At 32.4% G+C, this 26,770-nt stretch overlaps 1 protein-coding gene across 4 annotated transcripts; it reads right to left on the reverse strand.

Moving 5' to 3' along the window:
* Nucleotides 1-26,689, reverse strand: Krt95d (phosphofurin acidic cluster sorting protein KrT95D). Of its 4 annotated transcripts, none has more exons than XM_083080913.1 (12): nucleotides 26,311-26,689; nucleotides 19,123-19,426; nucleotides 17,500-17,787; nucleotides 17,312-17,411; nucleotides 16,968-17,123; nucleotides 14,943-15,044; nucleotides 10,930-11,198; nucleotides 9,684-9,889; nucleotides 7,202-7,549; nucleotides 6,729-7,126; nucleotides 6,496-6,612; nucleotides 1-6,302 (listed from the first exon to the last, which is right to left on the reverse strand). In XM_083080913.1, exons 1-12 carry the CDS (start codon nucleotides 26,412-26,414, stop codon nucleotides 6,145-6,147), a joined length of 2,550 nt encoding a protein of 849 aa, XP_082937039.1. In that variant the 5' UTR covers nucleotides 26,415-26,689; the 3' UTR covers nucleotides 1-6,144. The 4 variants fall into 4 exon arrangements, with proteins under 4 accessions (XP_082937039.1, XP_082937037.1, XP_082937040.1 ...); XM_083080911.1 differs by having other exon boundaries at nucleotides 14,943-15,047; nucleotides 26,311-26,686; XM_083080914.1 differs by having other exon boundaries at nucleotides 1-6,278; nucleotides 14,943-15,047; nucleotides 26,311-26,681.
* Nucleotides 26,690-26,770: the final 81 nt, after the last annotated feature.

Below are 26,770 nucleotides of genomic sequence, written 5' to 3' on the forward strand. Positions count from 1 at the left end.
TACGATTTATACAAATTTATTTCAGCCTTTCTCGGAATTTGCGCCTTTTGATTTTGATAAATCAAATGTATAACTTCGAAAAGCTGTAATGCTAAACGCTTCAACATTTCTCTACATTGAACGATGAATAATTATCTATTTATCTACTCTCAATTTGCCTGATAATACATTTATATCGCTTTTATAGATATTGCTGTCTCTCTCTCTCTCTCTCTCTATTTCTCCTACATTCACTCTCAAATTACTACATTTTACATAAATCGCAAGTACTCGAAAATGATATAAATATTTCACAACATGTACACTAACATGGTGAATAAATTTATTGTAAAGTGTCGAGACACACACACACACATACACACTTCTCTCATACGCATATTCTACGTTTATAAGCTGTACACTACTGCAGAGCATATTATCAGTATAAACATTTGAAAAGCCTTCTCTTAACAATAAACAGTGTATTTGACTCTCTCATCAAACATCAAGTCACTTTAATATGTTACGTTTTTTTGTTTCTTTTCTCTTTTATTTTATATACACGTGTTCATGTATTAATATTCACACACAGATAATTGCTTAGTGCAATGAAATAGATTTCCACACACGTTTACAATGTTCATTCCTAGATTTGATTGACCGAACATTATTCACGCGTAGCTTTTTAATGGAACAACAGGAGAAAGCGACTTTGTGGATACAAAAATTTAATTGTCCCAATTTTGCTGTCTATTTCACGTTAAACTGAGTTTCCTTTCGCTTTACAAAAAAAAATCTCTTACAGATTCTTGAATTTTTTGCGAGTATCGGGACAACAATTTACATGTAATGTATATAATAAGCACGATAAAGACGTCTAGGAAAGTCGAACGTCACCTAATAATCCTTTCCTTATATTTTACCGAAGAATAATATATATTATAGAATAATATATATTTAATATATATATATATATTACTTCTTGTAATTATTGTAAGCTTTGAGCCGGTCTGTCCGTACGCGATAAAACTCGCTGTACGCAAAATGACAGTGAGAATTTTTCGCGATGAACCCAGCAAACACCAAGTAACAGTTATATAACTGTTAGTTATAATTTCCCACTCAACAATATAACTGTTATATAAATGTTACTTGGTGTTTGCTGGGAAGCTACCATACAATTACGTGCTGACGATCATTCGCGAATAACACAGTGTCGATCGTATAATGTAATCGGTTTAAAACGCTGCCTAGTGATAAAACACACACTCGCAAATAACGAAGCAGATAAAGCGATTATTTTCACTCCGTATCCCGCATATTCAACACGCATCGATTACGCAACGCTCATCCTCATATTTTGACTAGAATTGCAATATACGTGCGCACACACGCTTATATATACATATTCATATTTTACACTATACACACTACGCTTCCTTAGCATAAGGAAGCGAAAACATTCTCATTGAATCAAATTATTTCTTTTTTTTTCTTTTTACAATTCGATCGTAAGCACGTGATTGCTGGCTTTCTAATATCCTAGCGATATAATCTTAAAATTTATATCCTTATATACATAATGATACGATTTAATATCGATTGGTACTTAAGAAAAAAAACGATACAACTACAATAAAATCGATAGAGGAAGGAACTGCTATAATTCATATAAAAAAAGAAAACAATACTAATCTCTGAGTATACAGAATTTTTGCGACTATATATTTATATAGATTCGGGTCACATTCTCTCAATGTACCTTTGGTATCGCATTTACAAAGTTCGGAAGCACAAAACGCTCGTGTAGAGAGCGATCAGCCAAGATTGATGATCCCTTTCCTTGTAAACGCTCAACCTGCATGTGCTTCGCAAAAATAAGTTAATCAAGAGGAGTCGACGAGACAATTCTTAATCTTGCACTTTCGATTTCGCAGATTTATCTCTGCGACCTAATTTCGCTTCGTTCATCTAAACTATGCCTCTAAACACACTGGATGTATTAACGTGAAGCAAATCACCCACCCAACACAAAATATTGCAGCAACATTGCTGCAATGTTGTAATATTGCCGCAATATTGCTGCAATATTTTGTGTTTGCTGGGTCAGTTTGGCATCCTCCCCAGCAAACACAGAATATTGCAACAATATTGCTGCAATGTTGTAATATTGCCGCAATATTGCTGCAATATTGTAATATTGCCGCAATATTGCTGCAATATTTTGTGTTTGCTGGGTCAGTTTAGCATCCTCCCCAGCAAACACAGAATATTGCAACAACATTGCTGCAATGTTGTAATATTGCCGTAATATTGCTGCAATATTCTGTGTTTGCTGGGTCTCGGAGAACAAAAAGCTTAAAAAAATTACACGCAATGTGATTAAGTAAAGAACACCACGAAGAGATGCTCGTGAAGCTAAAACGTTATACAAGACTTTGAAAAGCAACAAATAAATAAGGAAATCTCGAGTCTATCGATATGCAGTGTTTCATTTAAGACCCATACAGCACAGAACATTGCAGTAATTGCGGCAATATTGCAATGTTGCTGCAATATATAACAATAATATTAATAATATTGCTGCAATATTCTGTGCTGTATGGAGGAAACTAGAGAATATACAGGATGTATATCATATATATATATATATATATATATAAAATTGCTGACTTCCTTCCAGCATGCTTGGCGGAGCAAGTGTATTTTCCCTTTGAAGATACACGTGATACGCAATATAACGATTTTTTTCAATCTTTCTCCTCTTTCTAAAGTATAGTTCGTTTTCCGACGAGTCTCATTAATGTTGCATATTCTTGCAATCAATTATCGATACAGCCGCTTGTGAGTTTTACCCTCAAAGACTATGTTGTTATGGCCACATGTTACCTCATGCATACATCCCAGCAAACACCAAGTAACAGTTATATAAATGTTACTTGATGTTTGCTGGGATTATTCTATTAATTTATGTATCAGGAATTATTATTTTACTCGGTGGTCTCGGAGATGAACGGCATTGTTTTTTTTTTTTATAATCAGCCAGAAAATATGTTAAATATACGACTACGATCATATCACTCGAGATACGCGTTAACAGCTAATTGTGCAGACTAGCAAAGGGGAGCGCAAACATAGAGATATTTTGCTATGTATATACTTTGGCAAGAGATACGATCATCACATCGATGCCATCGTTTTAATCGCAATATCTAGAGGACGCCGTTATAAAGAGAGAGTATTCTCTTTTCTTTTTCTCTTCTTTAACATTCGGACACAAATTGAGTAGGCATTTCTGTTCTTTTAATTTGGCATTAGGCAGTCAATACGACAACTACGTCGCGCAAACAGTATCATCTATTATACTGTTGCTTTTTTTTGTCAAATCAAAAAAGAAAGAAGTCAAAAAATCTATCACGATTTATTCACAAAAAGTCTCTTAATCCTTTCAGAGAAAAGCCATATACAATGCGTTAAGTTTAAGAGTTTTAACGCATAATTATGAGATGAAAAATTTGCTTGTCAGCTAGTTTTACACATGTTTTGTCAAATGTTCTGTCAGTTAAAAAAAAAAACAATAATTATATATTCATATATTTAAATCAAATACATTGCATAAAGTCAATTTTATATTAATTTAATTTTTTATTTTTAATATATATTAGTAAATAATTCGTGATATTTCTCTCGAAAGGATTAGAGACTCTTTATTTGTTCTATAATGATTTTGCAATACCTTGCTTCAAGATGTTTCTGATATGAATCTTATAAGAATCGATATAAGAACTAAATGAACAAATAACACGCAAAATGAGTCGTTTGAACAAACGGAAGAAATTTTCTATAAAATAAGTATATATAGTATATATAAATTCTTGTTTATGTTAATCTGCCATAAAAAAATCACAATCGTCCTCGTCTTTTAAGGAAGCAAAATTTACGTAAAACTGATATGCACTAACGTGAGTATAATGGGAAAATTAAATCTAAGAAAATAAAAATATATTTTTAATCGATAGACTTTTAAAAGAGAGTATTTTCTTTGTAAAAGGAGACAAAAGATACTTTATCAAATAAGACGCAAAAATATTTCAGAGAAAGCCAAATGTTAAAATAGGATTATAATCGATGACTCACTGGCAATGAGCAATCTTTAAAAATATTTTTTTATATACTTATTTCATTATTATCTTCATAATTTTCGTGTATTCATTAAATTTCCAATCTCATATATCGCGCACGTATAGTATCATCTCTCTAATCTTGTACGCTAAAATATTTTTTGCCTGTATCACAGACTTCTTCAGCAATAATGTTTCTTCTAGAATATCTGCGCATCTTTTTAATTTTATATAGCGTGTTTCATACCTCAAATTTCGGATTTCAGTATAATAGATTTCCGAATTTATTTTTTCAATAACAAAATTTCAATATTGTTATCACAAAACTATTCTTTCCTCCTCTGTTTTTACATATGTTCTCGCAAAATTGCATTAAACTTATTTTACTCTTTATATTATCATAAATAAAAAATGCAAGTCAGGATTAAATAATTATCAGCAATTTAAAAAAATCTATATTTATAAGTTCTTATTTGACGTCATAATTTGAGACAATTGTAGAGGCCAAAAATTAGAAGAAAATAGAATCAGCTTTAGCATTCTATGGCAGTAGAATTTCCAAATTTCATCTTACAAACACCGAAATCCGGAATTTGTAATAAAATAATAATGCAGGATATGCCGTGTAATCGGTTATCTCATCAATAAGTATTAAAACAATAAAAAATCTTTAGATGGTTGATGGAAAGAAAGGATATGTTATTTTTTTGTGATGCTGACTGTTTCTAAAATAAAGTTATACATGAAATTTAGATATATAATTTTTTTATTTATGAAAAATATTTTTGTAGAATGTCAGAAATATTTCAAGATTACTCGAAAAAATATTTTTCTTCATCTTGACATCAATGATACAAATTAGCAAAAAAGAAAACAACAAGGGGGCAAAAGAGAAAAAATATATATATTTGTCATTTGATAAAAAAAATCTCAGGTATTTTGAGAGCTAATAAATTAGTTCCTTTTAAAAAACAAAATTATTCTTTTTCTTTCATGCCATCAAACCATCTTTAAAAATTTTTTCGATATTTCGCATATCGAAATATTAAATTGTAACAATTATTGATTATTGATTAATTGATTGCACATCCTTGTTTGTATATACACGTAACATGCAACTCAAGTAAAAAAACTAGAACGATTAAATTTTGCAATAAAATTGTTATTTGTTCTCGAACAAAGAACAATTTCATATTTTTGGATAAGAGAGCAACAAAATTGCTTTAACACATTGTTACTCTATTATGAAATACTAAAACATCTTAAATAAGAGATTTTGAGATATCTTTAATTTACACGACTGATAATAATGAAATAATTCAAGACATTGATAGAAATTAGTAAACATTAACATTAAATAAAAGTAAAAAATAATAACTTGAAACCATATTTTCGCTAAATAAAACTTAAATTTGCTGAGATATCTCTAAATCTCGCTATTTAAAGACATCTCGGTATTGAATTGAACAGCGTATTGTCATAAAAAATATGTCTGATAGAAAATTTTAGTATATAATAGCATTCCCATAACCAACAAACTCTCTATATAAATGGACATATTTGTTCTAATTACTTGTGATATGTCGACAAATGAATACATGATTTATATAATGTGTTGCTGCGATAATTATAATATTCATCAATATTCATCGAGAGATAATTATATATTATCTAAACAAAAGCACATAAATTATATTTTATAACGTAATTTCATTTCAAGACGTACATGCATCATATGAACCCCTTAGACGTAATGTACGCTTATCTCACACAACTATACATTTTGCATGACGTAAAAATATTCCAAATGTTTAAATATTTTTTATCACTATTATAAATAATGGAATGAATGTAATGTACATCTCGAATATATTGGAATTTGCAATATTCGCTAAAATCTAATTTTTATTAAGCAGTCTTAAAAAGTTGATGGTTATTGGGTCTGCGTATAAAATGAGTCAAATATTAGCGTTTATCGTTCATAATATAGAATATGTAAGTAAATTGCTAAAAGCCTTTATACTATAACAACGGAAATCTAGATTTATGTAGCATTCAATGTCTGTTGCTGTGGATTATATTCCAATAACGCTATCGGAAATGTCTTGATGTGTGTTTGCCATTGCGCTGATAGTTGGAAGAATTTTACACCATACCACTCGGTACCATCAATGCTCACTGTAGCAGGAATAATTACCACCACTAAGTGATTAATATACAATTAAATCTAGATTAATTGCACTTTAATATTTTATTTAATTAATAATAAAAAAGGAGCGAAAAAACAAGAAACGATTCTGAAATCCAGGTGTTCACTATATCATGTGTACTCGACAAAAATATTGTATATAAAAATTAAAATCCTGAAAATTTAATCAATATGAGAATCTTTTACCTCTTAATGGAATGTTGTGTGTCTTCGCAGAACATATAAGACGCGTCACGCCATCCACTGTTTGACTCTTTGGCTCGTTTTCCTTTTCCTTTTCCTTCTTTTTACCCAATCTCATTACTAAAACAAAACATTTTTCCAGTAAGTCTCTGCTCTTGTATCTTACATATTCTAATTACAATGAAAAAAATTAATCTTATTCAGTCTTTTTGAAATACGTAGATTAACATTCTTACTTTTCTGCTTCTTCTCTTTTGTCGTATAATTCATACACAAGTGATGTCCCGGAGCTTCGCCAAACGAAGGAAGTCTTTGTACGTGCAACGCTCTGAAAGCTTGACGTAACGTGCTCTTTCCCTTTTCACCTTGAGTCTGTTTACCCCAATAATCCAGCTGAAGTTCGACTGGTTCCCACCCTTCTCTCGCCGGCTGGCCTACGTTAGGACTGCTGGGTGGTGTCAACTTTCCAGGAGGTGGAACCGGCAAAGTCGGCGGAGGTAAGGAAGGTGGAGAACCAGACATACTAATATTACTCTCCTCCATATCGACCGATGCGGAAGAACTGCTGTCCGGGCAACCCACGCGAACGTCATTTATGAAGGGAATGAAGATTTGACTGCTGTCGTCCGTTTCCCTACGAATAAAATTCATCTCTTTTCACTGCCATCATTGTTCAAGATTGATTAAAAGAAATGTTTAAATCAATTACCTGTATGTAACCATAGCTTCTGCTATAGGTAACAATAGAACTGTACTCGCTGTGGCTAGATATTCCGATACTCGCGCCGCGCCTTCAATCGAGCCGCCACCTTCCCTCTCCAAAAGCTCTTTCCACTCGTCCCCAAAGAGCATCGAATACTTGGAATCGATGGAACTGAGATACCTTGTTAACGTATTCGAACCTAGTGGCACCACCAAAAATTTCATGTAGTTTTGCCAATCCGGCGATCTGAAGCTCAGCAGATCAACGTAGTGACGGAGAACTGCGTTTATGAAACTGTCCCCTCCGGCGATGACTACCTTTATAGGCGCCGGTGGTTTTGCAGAACTGTTGCAGCTGAATATAAAGAGAGATTTAGCGAATTTTCCTTAAATATTATTTTCTAGTAAGATGAATGCTCTTATACAGGGTGTCCCATTTTAACTTTCATACTCGAATATCTCGAAACCATGGCGGTTTCGGTGAAAATGTTTTAAACAAAAGTTGTATGGTTTTAAGGGGGCCATAAGATGGTGTCATTGGTTTTACCTTGAAAAGTCGTTTGAAGGTCACGTGAAGGTCACCTTCAATTTTTTAAATGGAACCCCCTATTTTTTATTACTTATTCTTATAGCTTATGTCGAGAGCTTTCCAAAACACTATAATAAAGTATTTCTTCATTGAGTACTTTTCGAGTTATGAGGCTTGAAATAATTTCTTAATTTTATATAAACCACAAAATATCTAGTAAAATATTCATTTTTCGATTATCTTACCTTAATACTTTTATGTACAAAATGATGAGAGTAATCAATTGGTGTAAAGAAAACATACAGTTGTTTTTAAGAAAAAATATGGAATTGTTAAATGCAAATTACATATTTTTTCTTAAAAACAACTATGTTTTTTCTTTACACCAATTGATTCCTCTCATTATTTTGTACATAAAAGTATTAAAGTAAGATAATCGAAAAATGAATATTTTACTAGATATTTGATGATTTATGTAAAATCAAGAAATTATTTCAAGCCTCAAACTCGAAAAGTACTTAATGAAAAAATGTTTAATTATAGTGTTTTGGAAAGCTCTCGAGGCAAGCTACAAGAATAAGTAATAAAAAATAGGGAGTTCCATTTAAATAGTTGGAGGTGACCTTCACGTGTCCTTCAAATGACTTTTCAAGGTAAAACCAATGACACTATCTTATGGCCCGCTTAAAACCATACAACTTTTGTTTAAAACATTTTCACCGAAACCGCCATGGTTTCGAGATATTCGAGTGTGAAAGTTAAAATGGGACACCCTGTATATATACAGAGTGCGCGAAAAGTCCCGGAACGATAATATTTTGGAAAAGAAATATTTTACAAAAAAATGTTTCATATAAAAGTTATAGGGTTTAAGCAGATCTAGTTATCGATCTTATCAGTCGCCAAAGTCACACTCGAATATCTCGAAACCATGGCGGTTTCGGTGAAAATGTTTTAAACAAAAGTTGTATGGTTTTAAGGGGGCCATAAGATGGTGTCATTGGTTTTACCTTGAAAAGTCATTTGAAGGTCACCTTCAATTTTTTAAATGGAACCTCCTATTTTTTATTAGGAAATTTATTATTATTTATTAAGAATTTATTTTTATTTTTATTAGGAAAAGGTCAAGTTGAATTTTTTTAATGGTACCCCCATTTGTTATTGTTCATTTTTATAGCTTATGTTTTGGAAAGCTCTCGAAAGCTTTCCAAAACACTATAATAAAGTATTTTAATTTTACATGCACTATAAAATATCTCGTAAAATATTCATTTTTCGATGATCTTACCTCAATATTTTTATACACAAAATAATGAGAGGAATCAATTGATGTAAAAAAAACATGTAGTTGCTTTTAAGAAAAAATATGTAATTTGTAATAAAAGCAGCTACATATTTTTCTTAAAAACAACTACGTGTTTTCTTTACACCAATTGATTCCTCTCATTATTTTGTGCATAAAAGTATTGAGGTAAAATCATCGAAAAATAAATATTTTACAAAATATTTTATAGTTTATATGAAATTAAGAAATTATTTCGAGCCTCATAACTCGAAAAGTACTTAATAAAACATATTTCATTACAGTGTTTTGGAAAGCTCTTGAAATAAGCAATAAAAGTGTACAATAAAAAAGGGGGAGGTTCCATATAAAGAAATTCAACTTGATCTTCTCCTAATCTTGGCGATGGCTTCCAAGATCAAACTGATAAGATTAGTAAATAGATCTTTTTAAACCCTACAACTTTTATATGAAAAATTTTTTTGTAAAATGCTTCCTTTCCAAAATATTAGACTGTTTCGAAACTTTTCGCCCACCCTGTATATATTTGATATATAAAATGTTTCATGTTCTCAAATATGAACTTGAAATATGACACACAAAAGGATTCATTTTAATATACAGTACGGAAAAAATTCATATTTTGCAATAAAGAGTTAGAAATCTTAAAAGAATTACAATTTTTGTATTCGCGTAACCAAGCATGTGAATGTTGCACGGATGTCAGCCGGGGAGACGGTTGTCAGGACCTTGTGGTTTCTCTCTTGCAATCTCGCGGCAAGGACCGCACCACCAGGATCTGCTATTGATACGAGCGACACAGCCTCCGGTAAACTATCATCTGGCAATATACGACCAAGTTGCTCGACTAAAGCTTTTCTCGGCTGAAATTAATAAACATGATCTTACAATTACATCAACTCTCGGGTCTTTCAATTAAGAATATTACGCAATGTATCTAATAAAAAATTCGCAAATATCTAATATACAGGGTGTCCTAGACCACCCGTACACCCCTTTTCTTTCAAAAACTAAGCATTTTAGAGAAAAACGTTTTCGACAAAAATTGTATGGTTTTGAGGGGAACATAAAATGGTGTCATTGGTTTGACCTTGGATGGCATCGTTAAGGTGAGGTCAAGGACATCTTTAATTTCTTAAATGGAACCTAACCTAACCTATTTTTATTGCATATTCTTATAGCTTATGTCGAGAGCTTTCCAAAACACTATAATAAAGTATTTTTTCATCAAGTACTTTTCGACTTTTATGTACAAAATAATGAGAGGAATCAATTGGTGTAAAGAAAACACATAATTGTTTCGAAAGAAAAAATGTAATTTGCAATTAACAATTACATTTTTTTTTTCGAAACAATTATGTGTTTTCTTTACACCAATCGATTCCTCTCATTATTTTGTACATAAAAGTATTAAAGTAAGATAATCGAAAAATGAATATTTTACTAGATATTTTATGGTTTATGTAAAATTAAGAAATTATTTCAAGCCTTATAACTCGAAAAGTACTTGATGAAAAAATACTTTATTATAGTGTTTTGGAAAGCTCTCGATATAAGTTATAAGAATATGCAATAAAAAATAGGTGGTTCCATTTAAGAAATTAAAGGTGTCCTTGACCTCACCTTAACGATGCCATCCAAGGTCAAACCAATGACACCATCTTATGTTCCCCTCAAAACCATACAATTTTTGTCGAAAACGTTTTTCTCTAAAATGCTTAGTTTTTGAAAGAAAAGGGGTGTACGGGTGGTCTAGGACACCCTGTACAATGCGCTGATTAATGCTTAAGAAGAGGAGAAGTGGATGCGAGAAATTAACGATAATCGAATGAACATCCCGATGATGTGCCTAACATCATGCGATAAGACGACGCACAAAGAGCTCGTTATTAGCCGTAATTACCTCTGTGCTATTTAAATCGGCCGAGGGTTTCAGATCAACGCTCAGACTGTGCTTCTTGGATTTATTACTACCCGGCGTTCCTCTGTCGCGCGCGAAGAGTCTGCTTCTTCTCTCGGAACCCTCGCTCTTGTTAGGCTGCTCGGATTTCGGCGGTGAACCCGCTACGTAATTCGGCGGATCGTTCGCTTCGTGATCCGTCCAGTTTTCAGGATGGGAATCGCTGTCGGCTCTTCGAGAACTGTCATCGCTCTGCCTGTCCACTCCACGCTCTGCAAAAAGATTTCGTTACTCTCTATCGGGATGCTATGTAGCGAATATAATATAGAGACTGCGTCTCAAAATCACCGATACATTTAAAGGTCTCTCCCTCATCTGTTGGATACAAGCAAGCTTGTGATGTTTTGATATTGAACACATATCGACCAACTAAATTTAAAATTAAAATTAGATTATGTAATCAAAAAGAACAAGACATTTTATTTCTTAAAATTTCCTCGAAATCCTCAATTGTCTCAATCAGCTGATTTTCAGTCAGCATTAACGTTATTGATATATCTGAAGAATGTTGAGAACGTCTTTATTTTTTTTTATAATTAATACTTGAATATCGGTGGTTTTGGAAGACTTTGCATAAGTATTCAAGTGGGATAAGAAAGTGTAAAGTGAAGAGAAGCACGACTAATGTGCTAAAATATTAAACTGCTCGAAAAGTGCACTAGTCGCCACATCTTCGTACCTGAAATTAAACACTTTCACATTGAATACATTATAAATAGATGCTCATGAATTGTGATCTTTTTCCATTAATTAAAGTACCAAAAAAAATATATATTTTTCTTTCGACTATTTTTTTAAATATTGTATCTTCCCAGCAAACATCAAGTAACAGTTATATAGTTGTTAGTTATAATTTCCTACTCAACAATATAATTGTTATTTAACACGTAACAGTTATATAACAGTTATGTAACACATAACAGTTATATAACAGTTATGTAACAGTTATATTACAGTTATGTAACGCATAACAGTTATGTAACAGTTATATTACAGTTATGTAACGCATAACAGTTATGTAACAGTTATATTACAGTTATGTAACGCATAACAGTTATGTAACAGTTATATTACAGTTATGTGTTATATTACAGTTATGTAAGTTATATTACAGTTATGTGTTATATTACAGTTATGTAATGCATAACAGTTATGTAACAGTTATATTACAGTTATGTAACGCATAACAGTTATGTAAGTTATATTACAGTTATGTGTTATATTACAGTTATGTAAGTTATATTACAGTTATGTGTTATATTACAGTTATGTAAGTTATATTACAGTTTATGTGTTATATTACAGTTATGTAATGCATAACAGTTATGTAACAGTTATATTACAGTTATGTAACGCATAACAGTTATGTAAGTTATATTACAGTTATGTGTTATATTACAGTTATGTAACGCATAACAGTTATGTAACCATTATATTACAGTTATGTAACAGTTATATTGTTGAGTAGGAAATTATAATTAACAGTTATATAACTGTTACTTGGTGTTTGCTGGGTTATTTTTTCGCTATGTATGTACGTTTAACTTCTCCTACGCGTGTTAGAGAAGCAGTTCAAATTCGACGCAGGAGGTGTCTAACTTTAGATGCGAAGGTATACACGTGGCGTCTGTTATATATATATATATATATATATATATATATATATATATATATATATATATATATATATTTTAATATTCGCGATAAATGGCAATGGTTTCGCACACGCGGTGTCAAATTGAAATGAACGCCGAGAGATCGCGTAAATCGTACGTGATATTTGCTACAGGGTATTATTGCAAACGACATGTGAGATGGTGTGCGATTCGCAGCGTTATTAGAGAAAGCGGAGTATATGATTAAGATTGACAGAGTAAAGGATACGTACGTATACGAGTAGATAGAGAGATACACAGGCCGGAGATCACAGATCGAAGTCTAATAAGATTACATACAAGGAGCCGCAAAAGAGAGAGACACACAGCAGGGTGGTTTGTAGAGGGGAACACACACAGGCTCTCGCAATTAAATTACGGATACACACGTTACACGGCGCATCTTTCGATACCAATAGTGTATTCGGAAAAATTTGTATATATATATAGGAATAACTGCAAGAAAATTAAATACCAACACAAATATTTATTTACACTGAAAATAACTTGTAACAATACATCGACGTGTCTTCGTAGACTTTTTTTAGCGAAATAGTATTTCTCTTTTCATCTTTTTTTCTTCAGAGAGAAGAAAGTAAGAATAATAGAAGATACAAAATGACATGCTAAATGTATAGGTACGCGGTATAAGAGAGTTAGAGGTAAAAGTGCTCGATTGAATTTTCTTTTTAGATACGTGAGAAACGTGCCACTTCGATTATTCTTGCATTTGGCTACATTAGAAAGACATGTTGCATTATTTAGAGGAAAAAATTAAGGTGTAATTTATATATACAGGGTGGCCCATTTTAATCCATCCAGTCGAATATCTCGAAAACCAAGCCCGGAAGAGAAAAATGTTTCAGAAAAAAGTTGTTTGGTTTCGAGGGGGCCATAAGATGGTACCATTGGTTTGACCTTGAAGAGTCATTTGAAGGTCACGTGAAGGTCACTTCAATTTTTTTAAATGGAACACCCTATATATTTTTGCACATTCTTGTAGCTTATCTCGAGAGCTTTCCAAAACACTATAATTAAGTACCTTTTCGTTAAGTACTTTTTGAGTTATGAGGCTTGAAATAATTTCTTAATTTTACATAAACCGTAAAAAATATCTTGTAAAATATTCATTTTTCGATTATCTTACCTTAATACTTTTACGTACAAACTAATGAGAGGAATCAATTGGTGTAAAGAAAACACATAGTTGTTTTGAAGAAAAAATATGTAATTTGCAATTAACAATTCCATATTTTCTCTTAAAAACAACTATGTTTTTTCTTTACACCAATTGATTCCTCTCATTATTTTGTACATAAAAGTATTAAGGTAAGATAATCGAAAAATGAATATTTTACAAGATATTTTTTACGGTTTATGTAAAATTAAGAAATTATTTCAAGCCTCATAACTCAAAAAGTACTTAACGAAAAGGTACTTAATTATAGTGTTTTGGAAAGCTCTCGAGATAAGCTACAAGAATGTGCAAAAATATATAGGGTGTTCCATTTAAAAAAATTGAAGTGACCTTCACGTGACCTTCAAATGACTCTTCAAGGTCAAACCAATGGTACCATCTTATGGCCCCCTCGAAACCAAACAACTTTTGTCTGAAACATTTTTCTCTTCCGGGCTTGGTTTTCGAGATATTCGACTGGATGGATTAAAATGGGCCACCCTGTATATATATATATATATATATATATATGTGTGTGTGTGTGTGTGTGTGTGTGTGTGTTTGTGTTTGTGTTTGTGTGTGTGTGTGTGTAAATTACGTTGCTCGTGAAAATGTAAGTCGCGAAGCCACTTAATTACCAAATGTGATTGAAACACCAAGCTTCTGTTGATTAGCAAGATCATTCATGCGCTGGAGTTTCTTCTCCAATCTACAAAATTCGTCGTTGCTGAATTGCTTTCTCAACATTTTTCCCTCATATTTTATATTACAAGTATAAAATGCGTATAAAATATATATGTATTAATATATATGTATAATATATGTTAATATATATGTATAATATAATTTAAAAAAAAATTTAAATCCTATTTTTTTTCGGACGTATCTCGTACGTCCAGTTCGTAACTTGGAGAAACAAGGATTGAAATGTAACGATTATAGATATCTCGCTCAAAGAAAGATTGGCAGATTATTACATTATCCTCAATGATATATATCTTACGTTGCATGCTTTATTCACAAACGCAAGATACGTGCTGTTTGGTAAGAAGCGGAGTCCTTAGAACGTTCCAACTATTTTTCGTCCTCATAGGGTTTCAGGGAATTAATCGACATTTACATACCTGGAGTTGTGTGTCCGACACGGTGTTTCTCTCTAGCCGGCTGACCCGAGGGCTGCTGACACGTGGTAGTCGCCGAGATAGTTCCAGTGTCCTCGCTGGTTACTACTATCGAATCGTAACATGCAACAGTGCAAAGCCAACCCACCAGACTTTCACTTAGTTCAGAAGATCTGTATCTGAGTAAGCTATGAAGTTCTTTTAAGGACCTAATTCTTAGACAAATCGACGATGGGCCTTTAATTGTTCGTTCCAGCTGAATTTATGACGTTTCAAAAACTCATACGAATCTCTTTCGTGCATTATATATCGAAATAAATTGATTTCTTCGTACGTTCCATCACTCGTATTCGATAGTACAATTTGTTGAAATATATTGAAAACTTTTTTGGTTGCTCTTTATAAATAAAAATCTACATGTACATTTTTTAAATCTGCATATTTTATATTTCCAGCAAAAATAATTTTTATTTTTATAACTAATTCAATGATCTTTCGATATTTACACATTTATTAATTCATAAATTGAAAAAAACTCTTCTGCATATTTAATAATAAAAAAAATCTGTTTTATAATAGATGATATGTAGAAAAAAAAATGAATTTATTTTAATATATATTGCAAGAAAAAATTCAATCATATTTTCGTTTTTCACGTCATAATTCAATGGCAGTAATCTAGAGCCTTTTAATTTCGATCAAACAATTGTGTTTGTCATCTAGCTTTCCCATCTTTCCTAAAATACCTTTAATAACAATAATTCTCTTTAATAAGAAATTATATAAAATTATATATGTATTCTTAAAAAACTTAAATAAAACTTAAATAAAGTTTTTTTGCACTCTCTTTATCCAAAAGAAATGTACGATTACATAAATAAAGAAAAAAAATGTTAAAAACCTTATCGTTCTCTAAAAGAATTATATACCGGTTCTACTTATCATATAAAGGATCTCAATTCATTGAACTATAAGAAGTACGATAAAAAATTTTATTTCTATACTTAAGTCTTAAAAAAAATGGCTTGTATGCCAATACAAATCAATAAATGTATACACGCAAACATTTAATTGTTAGTTTCTTTTAATCCAAAATTCGCGTTTTGAGTAATTCGTTAATAAAAACTTTAAACGAACCTGTAAAAAATATTTCAATTGCAACAGCCACATCATGCTGCCTCGCCAAAACATCAACAGCCTAGTCGAGTCGTGAATAATAAACGCATTTTTGGCAGTTATAAATCGTTCATTTTTATGGAATTTTTATCAGAATTATATAAAATATAGATTATCACTTTTCTCAAAATGTTTTGAATCTGCAAACTAATAAAAATGCAGGAACGTTAATCTCAAACAATTTTCAGTTTTATCTCAATATTTACAATTGCATACAAAAGACAAGCATATACATGATTATATTTTTTTACAATAAATATAAATAAAATATATTTATAGCTGTTTTTTTTAAACATCAAAAGAAATATAGAGAAGAGATATATAATTTATAATTAACTTTTAGTAATCTTTTTATATAAAAAAATATTTCTTATTTTGCAAATATTATCAAATATAATAAAAAAGCAAAAAATTTTTTTCTGCATCAATTTTTTTTATAACGCGTAACATATCAAAAGTATCATCTTTGGAGAGAAAATTTGTAAAAAATCGAAGAAGTAATTTCAAACTAGAAATATTTTTTTTTTTTAAATTCCAATAAAATGACGTTCAACTGCGAAAGATGAGAATTTAATGGGTGTAATTGATAATCTAGAGCGAAAGCGAGTCGAATACGACGTGTTTGAAATGTAATGTATCTTTCAATCCTTACCGTATAACGTTATATATGACTTAATAATACATTTGTTTAAACACCACCAGCCTTTAACACGCTGCGTTATGCTTCAGTATTAAATCGCAACATCGGCAAACTAATTTCAAGAACGAATTGATAAAATACCTTTGCCATATCACACATATCGCACATTTCATTAGGATACGCGCGAATAATCGTTATGCGCAATTACTTACCGGAATGAGGCGGAGCGAGAAGGGATCGACTGGAACTGAAAAACGGTCTTAGCGATGGCTTCGGTGTACTACTAACAGACATTGTATCCAATTCCGGTCCACTATCCGATAAGTCCTCCAATTCATCGAACAATTCTTCTATCTCCATATCACCACCTTTAACAAGATAATGAATCGTTCAAATAGATAATTCATTTATTCCAAACATTGCTTCGATTTTTTCTATTTAACATTTTCTAAAAATTTTTTTAGCACATTGCACACTTGAATGCATAAGAATTTTAAAAATCTTGGATCTTATGTCTCAATTTTTTTCATATAATATATATTATACAGACACACACCTGAAAGTTTTTGGCCGATTTCTTCTTGATCGTGCTCCAACTCCTCGGATACCCTAAATCGCTTCAGCAGAGCTATAAACTTTTGTTTCAAATTTCTTTGCTGCAAAATACGATAACACCGTTATATTTCCGATATAATCGTCATGATGGGCGAAGAGATCTAAGCCTGAAATATTGCATTCACGCACCCTGGCATTCGTTGGGATCTTTCCGCGATTCTTTCGCCTGTGCACCTCCAACGTAGGCTCGCTGTCGCTGCCCTCTGCTTCACCTTCAGAACTAAATTCCTCCTCTTCGTCGCTGAATTCCGGGCAGAGTCTTTCGTTGGGATCGTTCATCAGTCTTTTGTCGTGGTCGACTGGTTGGGAACTTAGAGCGACAACACTCACGCGTGCCAACGCGACCGAATGACCGCCGTATTTTTCCGCTTTGTCCGACACAAGTTCCAGTTCGAGGTCCATTTGCTTCTGCAGCACCTGTAGCATAGGTTGATTAATCAGGTCAATGTAATAAGAGCAAGTCTCGCATGTTAATTGCCTTTTTTTTGAGAAACATACACTACTCAAAAAAAAAACAGGAACACTTTTTGTACCCTAAAAATTGAGCTATTTTCAAACCGCTGAAACTCGTCGAAAAATCATCGTAGACAAAAAATTAAAAAAGCATTTTGAAGCTTGAAGTTTCAACTTTAAGGCGCAATTGGTGGTTTTAAAAATTTTGTTATCTTCCTTATTCTACGCTTTAAAAAAGAACATACTGTTTAGTTTCTTAAAATTATTTTTAACACGCCGCAACTTAATAAAAAAAAATTTTCTCGAGAAATTCAACTCAGGTTCTATAAATTACAACATTTTCCCTGCAAAAAGCTTTTTTGAAAATTTTCCTAAGACTTTTTTTGACCGAGTAATATGATTTTGAAAATAAACCAGTATTTTTTAGATATGATGAAAAAATTTTTCTCGAAAAATTTAACTCAAATTCCATAAACTACAACATTTTGCCTTCAAAACGCTTTTTTAAAAATTTTCCTACAATTTTTTTTGACCGAGCTACATGACTTCGAAACCAACATTCTTTTATAAAGAAAATGTTATAGTTTATGGAATTTGAGTTGAATTTTTCGAGAAAAATTTTTTTATCGAACTGCGAAATGTCAAAAATACGTAATTTTAAGGAACAAAACAATGTTCTTTTTTAAAGCACAGAACAAAGAAGATAAAAAATTTTAAAGACCTAACGATAGCACGTTAAAGTTGAAATTTCAAGTTTCAAAATACTTTTTTATTTTTTTGTCTACGATAATTTTTCGCCGAGTATCGAGATCATATCTAAAAAGTACTGGCTTATTTTCAAAATCATATTACTCGGTCAGAAAAAATCGTAGAAAAATTTAAAAAAAGGGTTTTGTAGGCAAAATGTAGTTTATGGAATTTTAATTGAATTTCTCGAGAAAAATTTTTTTATCAAGTTGCGGCGTGTTAAAAATACATAATTTCAAGGAACTAAATAGTGTGTTCTTTTTTAAAGCGTAGAATAAGGAAGATAAAAAAATTTTTAAAAACCACCAACTGCATTAAAGTTGCAACTTCAAGCTTCAAAATGCTTTTTTAATTGTTTGTCTACGATGATTTTTCGACGAGTTTCAGCGTTTAGAAAATAGCCCAATTTTTAGTGTACAAAAAGTGTTCCCTATTTTTTTTTGAGTAGTGTATATCTCTTTTAATTATTAAATATTACTTTAAGAGAATGCTAATAGTTGTTATGATAGTTATCCTGTCTCTCGGTCGGATAAACCGAAATTTCCGACTTACTTGCGCCATGTTAATGACTCCTTCCGCAAGAGTCTTGTATCCGAGCATCGTACGATTCTTGTATCGCTTTCGTCTCTGCAATAATATCAGGAGCTTATTGCCGTCCCTCTTGAGAAAATGCGGATACTGAAGCGCGAACTGCAACTCCAACTCCGTATCGAGTATGCCTCCGGTCGGTATAGCCATCTCGTTGGATCGTAGGGTCCTTTTGGAGCTCTGCATCTTGACCGCGATGCTGATGGACGCCAGATCCGAGCCGAGGGGTCGAAGTATAACTAAGCGCGTTAACGTCAAGGAACACAGCCTGAAAAAAGCAGCGATAAATCAATCTCAAGTTATGCTAAAGTAAGATAGTATTTTAAAGTTCAAGGTTGATCCACACGAAAAGAGATCACCTTAGAGGAACAGAGATTCGAGCAAGAATCCAACCAATAGCGCGTGAAAATAGATTAGAAAATAGGCTCTCTGAAGCCCCGTTCGTATATACGAGGGTCGTTTGATAAGTTCGGTAAAAAAGCAAGTAAAACACATTTTTTTGGAAAAAATCTACGTTATTTCTCAACATAGTCTCCATTGAGGTCTATACACTTGGTCCAACGAGTTTCCAATTTTTTAATACCGTCGGAAAAATAGGCTGTCTCAAAGCCTGCAAAATACTCGTTGACGGCGACAACCTTCTCGTTCAACGAGAATTTCTTTCCATCGAGCTAGATTTTTAAATTTGGAAACAGGAAGAATTCGCGCGGAACCAAATCCGGAGAATAGGATGGATGAGGAATTAATTCGAAACCCAATTCGTGTAATTTTGCTAAATTTTTTTTTTTTTTTTTTCATTTTTGTAACAACAACCAAACCACTCGCTTCAAATGATTATCGAACGTAAACAATGCGTTACTTTTGCCTGAAATTTTTTTTGGAGGGGTACGAAAAAGGGAACTTTACAAGCAACAAGTCAAATGGATTGTGGCGCAATTTCACAGAAATTTATCAAACGACCCACGTATTTTAGCGTTAAACCTGAATAGTCTCAGCGATATATTTCAAAGAATATTGATCGAGCATTCGCAGTTCGAAAAAAATTACAAGGTACATGAATTAATAATATCAATCGATGTAATTCCTTTCGAAGCTTGGGGGACGAGACTAGCGTGACAATTGAAACATCTACGAAATACGAGGGGCCGGCAAAAGCCCATTGTACGTTGATATAGTACGTGCATCGGATCCGGTCGCGTACTATCGTATATAAAAACAAAAGTGTGATTTAGGTCCGACGAGGAGGCGGACAAATACTGCGGATTATCGGGATTATCGTTCCTCGTCGAGTCACATCGGATCAAAACGAGCGATTACTGGTCCCGTTAAGTGCCCGATTATCGTAGGATCTCGCAAGGTTTCCGCATGGAAACATTAACACGCGGCTAAAATCGATCGTCAAATTTATCAACCCTCTTCTACCCCCTCCCCCAAACTCGAATTCTCCGCAATCCTCTCCCTTGCAATGCGCATTGCTCTGACGTCTGTCAACTGCTCCGGAAATTCCGCGATGGAAAGAAAGGAATTTTTTGAAAGATCATTCATCTCGGGAGTAACTAAAAATATGAATAATAAATTTAGTGAGAAAATTTACTTAGAAATTAATATTTACTTAGAAAAGAGCTCGTTCTAAAATACTTAATTCCAATAATGAAAGCTTGCTCGAGCGTGTAAATTAATAAATATGACGAATGATATGTGTCATGAAGAATATTTAATAAACGAATAATCGTAGAGCATTTCTATATTGATTTGTATTCCTCCAGCCACATTAAATTTCATAAATGAATAAAGTAAAACTCACAACAAATTTGTAATATGAAAGAAAATCATATTACATTATCATGTAAAGCTGATATTGTGCGATAATATGTAAAGAATAACAATATCGGCTTTTCATGACAATATAATGTGTTTTTCTTTTTCACATTATACATTTCCTGCAAATTATGTATGTTTCATCCATTTATGAAATTCAATAACGTGACTGAAGAAATACAAGTCAGAACGTTCCATGATTATGATATTTGTTTATTAAATTTTTTTAACACATCATTCGTCATATTTATTAATTTATATGTTCAAATATTTTTTTATTATTGGAGTCAACAATTAAAAAGATCTTTATTATTGGAATCAACAACTAAAAATTTCCATACAAAAAGAAACGAGCTAAATATATTAGCAACGACATTTTCCTCGACAAGGATATATATATTTTATTTATTTCATCTATACGCCAAGAAAAGGACTTGGTTTACATTTCTTACTTAAAAGAACACACATCCATCCACACATCATCCCTCTTTCCTCTTTACATAAACGCCGCAATACAATATTATTTACAACCGTTATATTTTTAAAGCTATTTCCATTACTGCTCCTACTCACGCTCCTTCCCCATTTCTCTTTCTTATTTTTCTTTTCCTTTATCCTATCTTTTTTTATAGCATTCCTCTCTTCCTTTCCATAATCTATTTAACACCTTTCCTTTTTCCACTCTAAATTTGTCATCGCATGTATTCTCTAGTCTTTCTTTGTTATTCCTACCTAGAATCTCAAACCACTTACTTGTGATATTGCACTCGCTTATATAATGGTCTAAATTGTCCCTATCTATCTTGCAGAATCTACATTTCATATCTTCTTCGTCCAGCCAATATTTATTTGTATCCTCTAAATTGCCGCATCTTAATTTTACCATCACTCTAATCTCATCTCCTGTTTTCACTTTATCCAGGTTTTTTTTAAATAAATAACTGGGTGTTTCGTTTCTCACCTCTATCTCTTTGTACCTTGTATTATACCTTGTCTCTGCTATTTTACTGTTTATTATTTGCCCTTGAATATCCCGTTCCCTTATTCTTACTAAGCCTTCAGTATTTTTACCTTCATTATTTAATTCTTTTATTACTTCTGAGCTCCAACCATTGTTATTATAAAATCTTTCTCATTCCAAATTATATACATCCTTTTTCTTTTTAGCCATTATGTCCTTTTCATCCCAGCATGCCCTTACCAAACTTCCGTCTTGTTTCTCTCTGCTTCTTTTCTCGTACCTCATAGCTCTTATACCCCAACCAATTTTTAATTTCTCCAATCCTAATTCCCTTAATATAACATACCTCAGTGTACAAAAATCTAGCCTAAACACCCATCTTACATAATCCATCATGACTTTTTCCAACTCTTTTTTTTCACTCCACCCCCATATCTCTGCTCCATACTCCATTACACTTTTCACTAGGTACTTAAAAAGCATCCATCTGCTATAAAAATCATCTTTGCATAATCTTTCTCCTAAACCCCAAACCCTATTTGCAGCGATCCTTCCTTTCCTATTCAGTTCTTTTATATGATCGGCATAATTACCTTTCTTATTAAACGTGAATCCCAGATACTTGAAATTGTCTACTTCCTCTATTATTTTGTTGTCCCATTTCCATGCTTTCCTGCCTTTTTTACCTTTACTATTAAATACCAGCACTTTTGCCTCGACAAGGATATATAAAAACTCTCAAAATTCTGATGGAAATTTTATATTGAAAAAAAAAATATATATATATATATATATATATATAGAATAAAATAAAAAGGAGCGAAACGTGGCATAGTAGATAGCGCACTATTCTACAAAACCAAAGGGCTACAAGGCCCCGGGTTCGATTCCCGGTAGAACCGAAAAATTGTATACGCTCGCTCCTCTCTCGGAAGCCAATGGCAAACCACCGAGAAATTTTGCCATGAGGACCTCTCTAATCTAGCCGTTTGGAATCAGCATTAAACTGTAGGTCCTATAGACGTGTGATAATCTGTTGCGTAACACAGTATATGAAAGAGAGATCACCACGTTCGAAAAATCGAACAAAGGACTGAGAAGGATAGAATAAAATAAATAAATATTAAATAAATATATATTAATAAATATATATTAATATTTAGCATATATATACTTATATTTATTTAATATACATTTATAAATAAATACATATTAAATAAATATAAGTATATATATGCTAAATTTTGACAGTAAAACTACTGCTTTATAAAAAAAACTTTTTCTTTTTTTACGGCCAATCGGTCTTTATTCTCTCTCCAGACACTGCTCGTACATAATTTACTTCTCGATGATAGAACCTATACCACGTGGAAGCATCGTCGACGAAACCCTTATTGCTAGAAGCGCGGGGAGAAGCGGGCGATCATCGTTATTTATGAAAAAGCTTTCCGTGGTTGGGAAAGGGGAGGCGAATACTAAATATAGATGCAGAGGGTAGAACTACAGGTGGTACAGGTTCTCATTTATTTTACATGTGAACGATGACGAGGTTCGAGGCCAATTTGCACGATTTGATCTGACATTAGTGGATTCGTGATAGACTTAAATTAAATTCAGCTAAACGTTTTGTGAAACAACGAGCGATGAAATAACGTTCGGATGATCCGAATTACACGAATAATCACATTTCAACAATAAAATTCGCTACAGTGGATTATTCGAAAAAAAATAAAGAAAAGAAAACACATTATTTCTGATAGAAACAACACTCTTTTAAAGATATGATCGATCCGTAGAAACAAAATTATTCGCATAGAAAGAAACAAATGTAGAAATATTTAAAAATTAAAAATAGACGACATAATTATTAAATTTAAATATAAATTTAAATTTAAATTTAAATATAGATTCGTGAAGATCCATGTGTCATAGCACACCGAGTGCTCTTTGAGTTACAAGATATCGTCGATAGTCCGCTATATTTACAGGAAATTCTGCTTGCAACATGTTTGTAAAGCATTTCGGAAAAATCTATTTTTAGTAACTTCTTGAAAATCGACGTAGCATCGTAGCGTCAACCGCAATATTAACCAGCATCAATATCAACTATGTAGCATTACGGCTACTTTGCGTCCGAATTTATACCGAATTAACTATTTCCTTTTGCCAAACACGTGTTGCCAAACTAGTAGTTTGGCAGCGCAATCGAGAGTCAAAAATACAATAATCGTATTTCATGCCAATGCGATTTTTGCAATCGAAAATAAAAATATACATGGGCTGTATTTTTTTCATAATATAGCTTTGCGATCGATTCTAAATCGACTGACAATATTTAACGAAAAAAAAAAACGTCCGCAGTTTTGAGACACATAGCGTAAATATTTAAAAACAATCGATCATAGATCTGTGTCTAAAAAAAATACTAGATAGATGTTTATTCGCGTAATGTCCATCTTCGATTTTATGCCGTAAATTTAAAAACAGTCTATATTTTCGTAGTTTAACGTTCTTATCGTTAACGATATAGTTCAAGGAATAGTAACTAATTGTAAGTCGTATGACAGATAAGATGATTGATACATGTCTGTTAAGTATTTTTCGGACGCTAAAATATTCCTCGATCTCCTATTGCTTCTTAGAATAAATTATTCAATAAATGAGGTATGACTAAGTTTTTTTGCTCTCATTTTTAGATATTTTTCAAGGAAACGTGAATTACATTAAAACTAAAAAAAGATTATTTATAATAGAACTAATATAAGACATTTAAATCTTGTACAAAAGATGGTAGTAAATGATTTGAATAGAAAATACAGTATTAAACATGTTGAAAACATTTATCATATTAATCTATTAAAAATTACATATAATATGAAAAACTTTAATCATAAGTTTTTTATTTTTTATTTATTGATATAATTTTGGAAAAATATAAATTGTGTATATATATAATTATTTTTAAGAAAATTTAAATGTTTCATTTATATTATTTATTTTTTATTATTTATATAAAAATAATATCTCAATAAAATCCATTGAATATTAATATAGAATCAAAAGATATTAATTTCATCTTTCTTTTCTCCGTATTAATTCTAATTTCAATTCGACTTGAAAAGTCCCAGAAATTTGTTTAGAATAATTACAATATTTTTTATTTATTAATTATTAATATATATTAATATATGTTGTTACAATGTTGTTGTATTTTTCGAAAATTATTAATATATATTGATTAATATATATTAACACATATTGTTTTCTGACGCTAAAAAAAAACGCTCTGCTACTGCTTCTTAGAATAAATTATTCGATAAATGCAGTGTGGCTAAGTTTCTTTTCCTCTCATCTAAATATTTTTCGAAAAAAATAAATATGAATTAAAATTAAAAGAGTAATTAATTATAACTACTTTATAAAACTACCTAAGAAATTTAAATCTTGAACGAAAGATGGTAATAAATGATCTAAATAGACAATATATAGTATTAAATATGTTGTGAAAATATTTATTATATTGATCTATTAAAAGTTACATATAATACGACAAACTTTAATTATAAGTTTGTTTTTATTTTCTATTTATTGATATAATTTTTGAAAAACATATATGTTAATTATTTTGAAGAAAATTTAAATGGGTTTCATGTTTGAAAATGAAATACCGAAAGAAATTTTGTTTATATTTATTTATTTTCATTACTTGTATAAAAATAAGATAAAAAAATAAAACACGTTGACTAATTAATGTAAATTTAAAAAAATATTAATTTCAATATTAATTTCATCTCTCTTTTCTCCGTATTATAATTCTAATTTCAATTCGATTTGAAGACAAGAAACTCGCAATTAGAATATTGTTAATATTCCATTGTTTCCTAATGCATCTCTTAATCAGCCATCGATATTCGCAAGTGCATAACAAGAAATAGTTTGCCCCGTATTAACTTCTCGCATTGACACACCTCCAAGTGTCACTCGTCGATATATCGGAAGAGTATAACAATAAATACCGCCTATCCGCGATTTTCGCGAAGCAACATCGAAGGCGAAATAATATCGACGATCGCGGATCTTCCCCTCCGCCGTTTTCGCGTATCTGTCAGCTTCCGTTGACAGATTGCGGTCGTCCCGTGGATGCGACTCAGCAATCGTCAAGAGAAACGCAACGCGTCTCACCTGCTCACGAGCAGTTCTCCAATTCGGGAAATATAACAAAAAGTCACGTATCCAAAGAGAGAAAAGAAGGCGTACAAAAGACCAGTCGCGTTCGCTCAGCGTCCATGCATAAGCGTCATGCATAAGCGTCGAGCGAATCTCGACCGCAATGAATAATAAGCAGTTGGCTGCGACCGTCACAAATCCATTACCTGGGTATGCAATTCGGAGGGGTGCGATCCACCTCCCAGGTGGCGAACAGCTTCATGGGCACGGGCCGGGTGGCCGGAGCAGTCACCTTGGTCCGTTCCGCCATTTTCGGCCTAAGCGGCCCACGCACGACACCGATCTATCCTAACGTTTCACCACGTCCCGCGGCTCGCAGACGACTATCTCATCGATGACCGTGAAGCGCGGTTGGGGCAGACGGAATGGATCGGCGACGGAGAATCCGGCTCGCCCGTGGCGCCGTCACGCCCGGGTCAACCCGCAGGGAGGAGGATAGATTCGCGTTCATTGACAGACGCGCCGCGACATCTCTCGTCAATTCCGCGCGAAATTATCGCGTTCGCGATTAATGTTACCGACATGTATCATAACTTCGCCGAGGGAGACCGCTCACCGAGTTCCGAAGCGCTCCGTGGTCTGTAGCGTACTGAAGTAAGTGGGGAA

The sequence above is a fragment of the Camponotus vicinus genome, unplaced genomic scaffold, assembly GCF_025532165.1.
Source record: "Camponotus vicinus isolate PSW18456_S1 unplaced genomic scaffold, iyCamVici1.0 SCAF_10, whole genome shotgun sequence".
Classification (NCBI taxonomy): Eukaryota; Metazoa; Arthropoda; class Insecta; order Hymenoptera; family Formicidae; genus Camponotus; species Camponotus vicinus.